This window comes from Caretta caretta, chromosome 11, assembly GCF_965140235.1.
Source record: "Caretta caretta isolate rCarCar2 chromosome 11, rCarCar1.hap1, whole genome shotgun sequence".
In the NCBI taxonomy this organism is placed as follows: domain Eukaryota; kingdom Metazoa; phylum Chordata; order Testudines; family Cheloniidae; genus Caretta; species Caretta caretta.
In genome coordinates, this window is record NC_134216.1 from 28,779,538 (window position 1) to 28,792,265 (window position 12,728).

The 12,728-nt window shown below is 38.1% G+C and overlaps 1 protein-coding gene across 3 annotated transcripts in view; it reads right to left on the minus strand.

The window, feature by feature from the left end:
- Window positions 1-12,728, minus strand: part of PRPF40A (pre-mRNA processing factor 40A) — a 47,032-nt gene that overhangs the window by 14,047 nt on the left and 20,257 nt on the right. For 2 of the 3 annotated variants that reach the window (XM_048868440.2, XM_048868439.2), the window contains exons 10-17: window positions 12,297-12,671; window positions 11,133-11,241; window positions 9,989-10,053; window positions 9,115-9,279; window positions 4,766-4,874; window positions 2,481-2,631; window positions 556-689; window positions 43-157 (exon numbers count right to left, since the gene is read on the minus strand). In XM_048868440.2, the coding sequence (XP_048724397.2) occupies window positions 43-157; window positions 556-689; window positions 2,481-2,631; window positions 4,766-4,874; window positions 9,115-9,279; window positions 9,989-10,053; window positions 11,133-11,241; window positions 12,297-12,671 (1,223 nt within the window). Of the gene's footprint in view, window positions 158-555; window positions 690-2,480; window positions 2,632-4,765; window positions 4,875-9,114; window positions 9,280-9,988; window positions 10,054-11,132; window positions 11,242-12,296; window positions 12,672-12,728 lie in introns of all 3 variants that reach the window. The other variant, XM_048868436.2, reaches the window with a different exon arrangement.

The following is a 12,728-nucleotide window of genomic DNA, read 5'->3' on the forward strand; positions in this document are numbered from 1 at the left end:
CTGTATCACTTTCTACATTGTTGGAAGAGGAAGTAGTCTTACCAGGCTGACCAAGCATGTTAGTAAATCTGATGTCAGAACTTATGGTTGGATACAACTCCATCCAGGAGGACATTGAATGTAACTGCCCATGTTCATGTAATTCATCCAAAAATAACTGCAAAATAGGATGGAATAAAAGTGTCCGTTTTCACATATTTGAAAGCGTGCTTTCGCATACTTCATGTTATGATGATTGAAAGAAACACTATTAAAATTGAAACCTAATCATTTGTTAAAGAACACAATTAAAAAAATAATTTCAGTCACAACACCTGTCCCTGCGGACCCTCATCCCCTCTTCCGACATTCCAATTACATTTTCCTACTTATTAAAATGTGTCACTCCTTTCATTGCTATATGGGGAAACTGACTTACTACACAGGGGAATATGTAATTATCCGTATATTTTAGACAGGCCAAGAAAACCTAGTACCCTTACTTTAAAAAGACTGTATGAAACTCTGGAATATTTGAAAACTGTTAGATTCTAAAGATAAAAAAGTTGCACCAACCTGAAAAGATTCTCTATTTTTACGTTGTCGTCGCCTTTCCCTAAGCAAACTCTTTTGTTTTTCTTCTTCCTCTTCTTTTTCCAAAGCTCTGATGTGTTCTTCAAAACAAATCAGTGCATCTTCTTTATCCATATCTAGAAAGGAGAAAAGAAAAGGTTTCTGACTGAGAAATTTCTTACCTGATAATTTTCTGTAAGCAGCTTCTCTCCTCATTCATCACTAAAGTGTAATAATGGGAGGGCATTATCCAGTAGTGATGAAAGATAGAAGCTACACAGAAGAATTGAAAGATCCTAGTCATTAACGAATACAGGACTTCCATAAAGAACACTGGGCTGAGGAGAAGAGCACTTATGTTATCGCCCACATTGCCAAAGATAGCCATGAAACAGGGAAGACTGCATAAGGGATATTTGTCAAATACTTCAAATAAATCTTCCCACTATATTTGCCCTTTTCCAATCTATAAAGAGGAAATAAGGACAACCCAAGGAATTAGACCAGTGAGCTTAACTTCTATACCCGGAAAGATACTGGAGCAAATAATTAAGCAATCAATTTGCAAACATCTAGAAGATAAGGTGATAAGTAACAGTCAGCATGGATTTGTTAAGAACAAATCGTGTCCAACAAACCTGATAGCTTTCGTTGACAGGGTAACAAGCCTGGGGAAGTGGTAGATGTAGCATATCTTGATTTCAGTAAAGCTTTTGATACAGTCTCACATGACCTTCTCATAAACAAACTAGGAAAATACAAACTAGATAGAGCTACTATCAGGTGGGTGCAAAACTGGTTGGAAAACTGTTCCCAGAGAGTAGTAATCAGTGGTTCAGTCATGCTGGAAGGGCATAACGAGTGGGGTCCCACAGGGATCAGTTCTGAGTCTGGTTCAATTCAATATCTTCATCGATGATTTAGATACTGAAGCTGGGAAGGATTGTAAGTGCTTTGGATAGGACTAAAATTCAAAGTGATCTGACAAACTGGAGAAATGGTCTGAAGTAATTAGGATGAAATTCAGTAAGGACAAATGCAAAAGTACTCCACTTAGGAAGGAACAATCAGTTGCACACATACAAAATGGGAAATGACTGCTTAGGAAGGAGTACTGTGGAAAGGGATCTGGGGGTCATAGTGGACCACAAACTAAATATGAGTCAACAGTGTAACATTATTGCAAAAAAAAAAAAAGCGAACATCATTCTGGGATGTCTTAGCAGGAGTGGTGTAAGCAAGACATAAGAAGTAATTCTTCCACTCTACTCCATGCTGATTAGGCCTCAACTGGAGTATTGTGTCCAGTTCTGGACCCAATATTTCAGGAAAGATGTGGACAAATTGGGGAAAGTCCAGAGAAGAGCAACCAAAATGATTAAAGGTCTAGAAAACATGACCTATGAGGGAAGATGGAAAAAACTGGGTTTGTTTAGTCTGGAAAAGAGAAGACTGAGAGGAGACATTATAAGAGTTTTCAAGTACATAAAAGGTTGTTACAACGAGGAGGGAGAAAAATTGTTGTTCTTAACTTCTGAGGATAGGCCAAGAAGCACTGGGCTTAAATTGCAGCAAGGGAGACTTAGTTTGGACATCAGGAAAAACTTCCTAACTGTCAGGGTGGTTAAGAACTGGAATGAATTGCCTAGGGAGGTTGTGGAATTTCCATCATTGGAGATTAAGAGCAGGGTTAGACAAACATCTGTCGGGAATGGTCTAGATAATACTTAGTCCTGCCACGAGTACAGGTGACTGGACTAGATGACCTCTCGAGGTCCCTTCCAGTCCTATGATTTCACATAAGTTGCTGGCAGCTGTCATTTAGCAGTTGCTGATTTGGCAAAAAAAATTTAACTATTTATAATCATCACTAAACCAGTTCCACAGCCTCTTCAAGAGATTCCCACTTTTTTTTTTCCCCTCCTTACTCTGAAGTTCTTCATCCTCTGCAAATGTAGGATTGTCCATCAGATACTGCTGGGCCTCCGACCAAGTGGTAGAGTATGTTACATTAGCCATGTTGTCCAAAATGTTTTTCAAAGCCTCCCAATTCCTCTTTCGTAACTGCTTGGCTTGCTCCTGAAGCAAGTAGTCAGGGCGAAATAAATAAATAAATCAGCCATGCATTGATTTTCCTTGAGTACCACATCAGATAAGATCAAGTATCACCCTCTGATTATATAGAAAGAAAATGACAAATTTTGGACACACAAACAGAAAATAATATATACAGATTTTAAAACCACCTGAATCCATGGCCATACCACCTTGTACATAATCTTGTCACATTCAGAGCTGGCCAAAACTCAGTTTTCACAGGAAATTTCAGTATTTCAAAATTTGCCCTTTTTTTCCTGATTCCCTGAATAGTAGCAATGAAATTGGCAAGAATCATGTCAATTTCAATCAGCAGCTCCCTGAGCTTCTAGGATCCATGGCAGCTCCACCATGCAGACTGCCTCTGGGCTAGAGACCCCAGACCTTCCAGACTACTGATGATACAGTGGTGGCACTCTTCTTTAAAGTAGGGATGGAAGCACACACAAAATGTTACCTTATCTCAGGTTAGCTAACCCGCAACAGCTAACTCAGGTTAAAACAGCAGCAAAGACATAGCAATGATGCTTTTAAAAATCAGATTAGCAGCTCAAATTAAAGCCGATATGGGAATTTGAGATTGAACTTGATGAGTTAAAAGCCAAATTGCTGTGTTTTCACTGCTATTTTAACCTGAGTTAGCTCATGTGGGCTAGCCCACATGAGCTATGTAAACAGACCCTAAAGCAGGTCTCCAAACTGTGGGGCGCGCCCTCTGGGGGGCATCGAGGAACATTCAGGGAGGTGGGAAGGGAACACCACTCAGCCCTGCCATGGCCCCAGATCTGTTATGGCCCTGCCACCTGCCACATTGTGGCTCCACATAGGCTGGGGCCTGGCTGCCAGCCTCCACAAAGGCCCAGCTGCAGCTCCACTCCTAGCCCTGCCCCCTCTTTCAGCTCCTGGCCACGGCTCCATTCCCAGTCCAGAAGCAGAGCCACACCTGGCCACGGACCCAGCTGCTGGCCGCCACCACCAGGGCCTGGCTGCGTCTCTGCTCTCTCCCGCCCACAGTCTTGGCCACTGGCTGCAGCTCCATCCCTAGCCCCGCACCCACCCCCAGCCTTGGACCTCTTACCCCTGTCCATGCCTCACCCCAATCCACAGCCCCACTCCCAGCTCCGGCGTGTGTGTGTGTAGTAAGAGGGGGCACAACCCTCAAGAGTTTGGGGACTACTATCCTAAGCATATATTTACACAACAGCTGGGTGGTGAATTCCCGACTCAGGTTGAAATACATGTGTTAGCTCTCATTGAGCTAACATGCTGAAAACAGCAGTGTGGACGTGACAACACAGGCAGCAGCTCGGGCTAGCTGCCTGAATACAATCTCACCTCATCACTAAGGTACATACTTGGGTGGCTAGCCTGAGCCACTCTGGCTATGCTGCTATTCTTAGCATGCTACCTTGAGCAGAGTTAGTAAATGGGTGTCTTCCAGCTGCTGTGTAGACATACTGTAAGAGTGTAAAGAAACAGTGCTGAACCATGGGGCTCACTGTGTTGGGGGAGGAGCTGCTTTTCATAGGAAACCTAAAACTTAGGTTCTGACCACTTCTAATCCGCAAAAAGCATGATCATTTTTTTGCAAGAATACAGACCTTAACCCTAGAGTTATAGATAAATTTTATTTTAGGGAAATTTCTATCTAAATTCTCCCTACATTTTTAAACTATAGACATTGTTCTTCAGTTTGTGCCTTAAAATGTTGTACAGGGTTAACTGTGCATACTATATATATAAAAAGATCAGATTTTCAGCTATGTAAATGGAAACATGCAGATGTATACCAGCTGAGGCTCTGGACCATAATTTGTTTCAATATGTAGTATAGAGTATGAGAAAGCACTTTTGAACAAAAGCCATTATATACACTTATGCAATATCTACATTGAGCAGATTGTTCTTTGTGGGAACATGAAGTTAATAAGCCTATTTCAGGGAAATGATAATTACATACTGTACAATGTAAAACAGTTCTAGATGGGGTTTCCTAAGTCACTGGCAAGAGAAAAGTTAGACTCAAAACAACCTAGAAAATTCTTTACTTTCTTCAATAGGTTCAGATTAAATTGTTTTCTCTGAGATAAACCTTGAAAACTAAAAGAAAAATTACCTTTTCTTTTTTAGACAGAAAGAACAAGACATCTTCATAAATTTCAAGACGATCACGCTCTGATATTGCATTCCAGACCTCCATTTCACCAAACATTTGTTCAGCTTTTCTGTATATAAAAAAATCCACCAAAAGAGATACATATACTCACTTATTGGCGTAAACTGATTTAAATATAGCGGTGGTAGTCTCTACACAAAGCTTCACATTTTAGTTGGAAACATGCAGGTAAATCTCTCTCTTTGGGTCAAGTGGTGTGGATTACTTCAAACAAGTTAATTTACTTCCAACTATGCATAAAGATTACATTTTAGTTATTTCCCTGGACAGTGAACAAGAATTTAAGAAATATGTATCTTACATTAAGTTAATGTAAATATTTTAATTCTACGTCACAGGTAAGAGCTCAATAAAAATAAGCCATCCAGTATGTAAGCTTTTGCCTAACCTCATAGATTGGAAGGATCCATGAGAATGAAACCAGAGAAACTATGAGATTTAAGGGAAAGCAAGAGGGAACCGTATGAGTGGCGTGAGGGGTGGGGGTGGCATTTGCTGTAAAATGATCTGAGACTAGTGGTAATGGCTTGGCCTGGATGACTCTGTTTGGGCATCCAGGTGCAGCCCTTAACATCTATGCTACATCACTTGCACGAGCTCCCCATTATTGACTTCCAGGTGAAGTTAAACTGGTGCATCTTTGTGGTTGACACTTACATTGGTTTAGAGTGCCCCTGCTAAATAACAGATGTAAGCCATTTTTAAAACGATGTAAGAGAATATCCATACAGAAAAGTTGCACTGTTTTAACTCAATTGATACAACACTGCACCTTTAGTTAAACTACTGCAACTGTATATGTACACCAGGCCTTAGTCTGCTACAGCCTGGAATTGGTGATGCTCAGAACTGAATACAAGAGTCACCTGTTTTACCAGTAGCAGTGTGTGGCAGCACTGAAAGAAACTAAAGTGTGGATGACTAATTATCTGAGGTTTTAGGAGGCAGGGGGTTATATGGTAATATTGGTTACAAGCCTAAAGACTGACAGGCACAATATACAAATCCCAATTAAATTTACATTTACTATTTTTCCCCCTCTCTCACACACACACACACACACACACACTTACTTCAATTTAATTTTAGCTTATAATATATAGGAGGTCAGATTAAATAATCCAAGGGTGCCTTTCTAGCCTTAAAATCTGTATTTTGGCTTCAAAGTTATCAGCACATGCAAATAAACAGGATGAGTACTGATTGCATTTGGTACTATGTTCCTGTGTAACTATGCAGCCAATAAAGTACACATTTTCACACTTAAACTAAATCCCACTATCTTCACAACTAGCAGAGCTAGAAACTATTTTTAATATACACACACACTTAGAATCTTCAGAACACTGAAAGTCCTGAAAAGGCTCCAAAATTTAAGACATCTATTTCCCTGTTGCTCAGATTTTAATTGTTCCTATTAACAAGCAGGGTGCAACCGATGAGGGGTGGTGGAGTTAGATTTTGTATTTGTATTCTTACAAGTCCGAGAGAAACAAGACAATGCAACTCCCACATCACTGGAAGACATTCACATTTTTTAGTGGTCTATTAACTTGTATTTATTGCTCAAGCAAATATGTTCACCTAAATAAAAAGTCAGAAGTAAAGAAAGCCTTTGGAATTGACATAACTGTTTAATTAGAACAAGTTAATAGTGCCACAGGATTCAGCAATGATTTTGCTTTGCGCTCTAAAATGTTTTATAAAAACTGTACTCCACATTGATCCTGGGGCCAACTGTTTCATGTGAATACTAAACCAAGATTCACATATTAATCCATAAAATCAAATAGAAAAGGAATACCAACGCACAGCTTTCTTTGCTGAAGGGAAAAGAATAAATTCACGTTCATAACTACCATCACAAAAATTATGAGACTAATTCATAGGCTAGAAAAAGAAGTTAACAGCAATGATTAGGGTGTGGGTACCAACAAGTAATCATGCTTAGTTGGAAGTGCCACAGAAAATAATGTGGAAGTTTACCAGGTAAGGCTACCCACTCAGAAGAGGTGAGTAGGAATAATTTCCCGCCCCCCTAAACTCTGTCTACTTTCACATTTGAGAAAAAAGACCAGCACTGGATTTTTGCTTTGCCTTTCTGGATATTTAATAATGCAAGTAAGCACTCTTACTACTGCAAAAATACAAATGCACTGTGCACTCTATCATCATGCAAAAATCATTAATCTCGGACAACATACAAACTAACAGAGTTCAAACAGCAGCTTTCTGGACAGGGTGAATTAGAATACTAAAAAAGAATAAATCATAAAGATTAAAAACATTTAGGGTGACAACAGGTTTCATGCTATGTTGTGATTCTCCACCAATACAATTTCATTGCAAATTTATATATTTTAATAATAGATAGTTGTAACATCTAAGTAGGAAAAGAAGCTTTATAAACCAAAGTTGTCTTTTTTTTTTTTTAGATCAATGCTTTGTATTTGGCAAAGAGTTGGCTTTAAAAAAAAAAAAAAAGAAGAAATATTTAGCCTTCTTTCATGCCAAAATGGCTAAATCTTTGGATCTGACAGTACACCAGAAGAAGCAAATTCACAACCAGGGCCCCCTGTACTGACAACCTCTGCGTCTCAGAATCAACTACAATTTACATTTTGAATTAAAGCTAAAAAGTTTATTGCTTTCATTGTTAAAAGGAACACTGAAGGCTAATGAACCAAAAATTAGCTCCATCTGAAAAAAATTCCATCAATCTGCTCTAAATCTTTTGCTGATAACTTCAGCAAACTGGGATTCAAGAATCAATTCATTTGATGAGGTATAAACTGTACAAAAGACTTGTTTGTAAAAGAGCAGTTTGTCAGTGATCTGCATATCATTTTTAAAATTAAATATTAAAATATTCTTCTGCAACAAACCAGCATAAAGAAAGTTGTTTGCAATCTTCTGCACTGAATTTACTGCTCATGAAACTGCATCATTTGTGGCATCAGGAATACCAGCAATGGCAACTGGGATCAGAAACTATTTTCAGATTAGTTTCACAATTTATACATGACAAAATTTTTCCCACTCTGAACTCTTATGGTTATAGGTCAGAAAAATAAGTTCTCCTTTGACATAACTCTTTAATTTCTATAATGCTATGTTTTTATACTGATCGTAATGACATTCATTTTTACATGACACTGCCAAGTGCCAAGTAACTAACAAACAATGTAACTAACCTCAGTTTTATTCCTATTATATATTTCTTTCATTATTGTGAGAAAAGAATTGTAACTTGCCTGACTCGTTCTAGTTATCAGCCTGGTGATATGGGTAAGGCCACCAAGGGCATGTCTGCACCAAAGCTTACTGAGTGGCAAAATAGGATATAAATCTGCAGTGTTAATGCATGCTGTGCTCTAAGTGTCTGTGTGGACCCTACTACTGTGCACTAAAAGTTTCATAGTGAGCACTGCACGTCACTGTGCACTAGGGAACTTTTAGAGCGCAGTAGCAGGGTGCGCACGTACAGTTACTCCGTGGCCTGCCCGAGTGTTGCACAAGTGCTTGTACAGACGTGCCCTAAGTATTCTATTGTTTTCTTGAACAAAAAATGAAATTTAACACCATACTGGGAAATAGAAGGATTAAAATTTAATGTATAGGAAATAATATAATATGGAGATATACCTATCTCAGAGCACTGGAAGGGACCTTGAAAGGTCATTGAGTCCAGTCCCCTGCCTTCACAGCAGGACCAAGTACCGTCCCTTATTTTTTCCCAAGATCCCTAAATGGCCCCCTCAAGGATTGAACTCACAACCCTGGGTTTAGCAGGCCAATGCTCAAACCACTGAGCTATCCCTCCCCCCGAAACCACTGAACTATTATGTTTATTTTTAAATCAAAATATGGAAGTGTTTTGTCATGTATTACCCTCATTTCTAGACACTTGAACTCAAATGCTATCACTCTATTTATGCCCCATCATACCTGGTCCTACAACAGATAATTAGGTCAGAAATTAGTGCGAAAAATCCATACTCCTGAATGACATAGTTAAACCAACCTAACCGCCGGCGTAGACAGCACTAGGTCAACAGGAGAATTCTCCTGTTGACCTAGCTACCACCTCACGGGGAGATGGATTACCAAGCTGACAGAAGAAGCGTAGGTCGTGTCTTCACTGCAGCACTAAGTGTAGACAAGACTTTAGATTTTTCAAAGACGAAACATTATACAAAGGTTCAAGTTCACCAGAGACCAAGCCAAGTAAATTTAATGTTGAACTTGAAACGGAGAAGGGTCATTGGGGTACATTAAATTGATCTTACTTGTATCTCGTTGTAGATGTCATCTTTTCATGGTTTTCAAGGAAACGTTGAAAGGATTCTTTAGCTTCTTTGTATTTTGATCTTGCTTCTTCTTTTTCTTCTTTCTCTGTCTGGACTTTGTAAGCATTAAAGGCTTGCTTTTTTTCACTCAACTTTGCCAATGCACTGAACAGCAAGAAAAACAAGATTTTAAGTACACAAAATGGGAATTAGAAAATAAAAGTAATAATGCCAATTTATTTACATACAGAATAAAATACAAACACAAAAGTTAATAGAAGTTTGGTGAAACAAAGTGAAGCCTACACTACAGAACTAAATTAATACTCAGGCTATCGTATCTGCTTTCATGTCTTTAAATAAAGTCTATTAAGCCAAAATAACTTTTCTTATAACATACTACCAAATAGCCTCATGAGAGGTCTTACTTTCAGGCTGCATTTTGGACATTAAATGTAGAGCCAAATTTTAAAGTCTGTTCAGCACAGAACAGCTCCCAATGAGAGCAATGACCTCTTTTGAAAATATGGCCCTAAAAGTTCTCAGCATCTCCATTATAACAAACAAATATGAAGATTTTTTAAAATGTGAAGACCATCTATTAGTTTAACTCTAGTTACAACTGCTAATACATCTTTTCTTTAAGACCGTGTACCATTCCATTGTTCATTGGTGAACATATTCAGCTCCTAAGGTATTTTGCTACTTTAGTAACAGGTCAGACTCAAAAAAGACAATTGGTTTGGTGTAGGAACTGTCAGTATTTGATCAAATCCCATTTCAGTGCTCAAATATGACACTGATGAGGGCAAAGCATATATACATTAGGTCTGTGACAAACAATGTAGATTAAAGAGAAGAGAGGAAGCAATACCTGTATCTAGGATCATTAATGATCATTTTCATAGCTTGCTCCCACGAGGCATTGGATGGTACACGCTGTGAAGACATTAAATCAATAATGTAACCACTAGCTTTGGTACCAACATACTAAGGTGATACGGTTTCTTTGGAAATACTGATAAACAGACTGGATTGAAGTATTTCATTTGTGTGGTGAGGCACAGCAGACTTCTCACTGATGTTAACAAGAGAGCTGTACAAAGACAGACGATTACCCCTTCATAATAACTACGTATGTTAGTAAAAATAAAGTGATGTTTTCATACGTCAATCAGTAAGAGAGATATGGGGCACTTTTAGAATCATCATCACTATTTCTACCGTTTGATTCTCTTTCAGGCACTCTTCTACTGCATTTGGACACTAGAGTCTTGGGAACACTACAGAAAGCATCATCAATAAATAGACTGAGAGGGAAATTGAGCATTGAGATTATTCTTTTCTCACCATACCCTCCACCTTTTGAACAATGGTGGGTGAAATTTAGAAAGCATGCCAAAGGACAACTCTATAGGGCTCCATATTTTTGATCCTGCAGTGAAGTAATAATGAATTATAACATTTACTGTAATTTCCATAACAATGTGGAATGTAATAACAGAATTATGACTTCACAAAGGATGGATGATCGTAAAAGAGAACCTGTCTAAACACGCGTGGCTTTAGTAATTATAATAAGGAAAAAGGAAATGGATTTTTGTTGAAGACAAATGTATTTTAACGTGAAAGTCACTCTTGTTCAAACATCTGCTGTTAAACAGTGAAATTTTTTGCCTTTGTCAGTTGGCATCTTGATAATTTTCTGCCATATCTTCATATGGCAGTTAAAAATCATCAATTTCTAGATTTTGGACAAAATTATGAGTTTAAAATTGCATTATACTGGGGGAAATCAGAGGAAGGAGAAGAGCTGTGAGCTCCTGATTACACACAAATATATTTTTAAAAAGCACAGGCAATATATAAAAATTGCCTAAACAAGTACACTTCTTCTATAAAACACTCTTTTTCCTTATTTACTCCAATATGAAAATTAACTTTTTAAAAAAATAAATCAGTAATTTCTCAGGCAAATAATTCAGAAGAGTTTAAACAGTTGATTCAATTTAAAAAACCTTTTCTTTCAACAGTTCTTTAAATGCTTGCTTTGCTTCTTCTTTCGTATTCCATGTATATGTTTTTTTAACTGGCTGGGTGTCCTCTTCCTCTTTTTTGGGAGCAACACTAAGGATTAAAGACAAAATATTACATACTTTAGGTAAATACACTATTTTTCATTTAAACCAAAAAGAGTCATCATCAATTTAAGAGATGTCCAATTAACAGACATTTCTTGAGAAATATTTTTCAAAAATATAATTTAATAAGATGGAAATTAATACTTTATATAAAAATTACAATTTGCTAGTCTAAAATAAAATGATACATATTATGGGGGGAAAACTCAAAAACAGATTTTCTGAACAAGTAATTCTAAAAATACCTCTCTCTTTAGAACAGTGGTGCCACTATTGGAATCAACTGCCTGCTCAAATTATCTCCCCCTTGATTTAAGTGAGGGGGAGAGAGAGAGTATTAATTGTGAAAGAGTCTTGACTTTCAATTACACGTAACCCTGCCTAAAACTATTGACCTTCAAAGTACACTACAAAACTTGTCTGTTTTTACAGGCTTTTGGCGAGAGATGGAAGACAGAGTAGTTGCAGTGAGTTGGGAAGGTGTGATACCAACTTTAGTGGGTTTATTTGATTTGGATTTTTTAGTTGGAAACAACAGCCTATTCAGAGTGGGCTACATGTTTTTCCTTAGTTTTGTATTTTTAAAAATGTATATTCTAAAATTACATACGAGCACCTAGGTGTTCCATGATGATGCTGCCTGCTAAAATTCTCAAATACTTAAAACGAAGAGTCTAACTCACTTTTCACAATGGCAGTCTGTATGCTGTATGTTTTAATATTGTTTATCTAACATTTCTTTATCTTTCTAAAATAAAATTCAAAAATCAAAAGTCCTGGGTCCCAACAATCCCCAATTAAATTTGGCAAATAAATGAATGACCCGAGAGAGACGAGGGGGCCTTTAAAAAAATCATTTAAAATGCCTTCTTCCCTTGTGTTTTTTCTTAACCATTTCTCTCCACTAGCTTTGCTCCATTCTCTTTTTTCTTTTGAAAAAAATCTGAACAAAAAGTTTAGCCACCTCCAATATAACTACAATCCCACAACTCTGAACATTAAAAAGCCTCAGATTAAGCCAGATTATTGGATTTTACTTACTCCACTGAAGCCTCCTGTTTAGAAGTTTCCTCTGCAGTGTTAGTGACAGCTTCTACATTCTGCTCTTGTACAACAGGGGTGGCGATGGTTGTGGCGGCGGCGGCGGTAGTAGTTTGCTGCACTTGTTCCTCAGCTGTTGTAGTTACTGTACTTTCATTTTCTACAACAGCAGCTACTGTAGAAGATTCAGTTTCAGGAGCAGCTGCTACAGCAGGAATGGCAGTGGCTGCAGGAGCAGCCACGGCAGTTTCAACATCACTAGTGGTGGTGGTGGCGGCGGCGGGGGCGGTGGCGGCGGTGACACCGGTGGTATCTGTAATTTCTGTTGCAACAGCGGGAGCAGAAGATGTTGGAGTTGATTCTTCTGGTTTACTGCTGAATACGTGAATTAAGAAAATCGAAATAAGAGTTTTATAGTCATGCAAGTTCAAT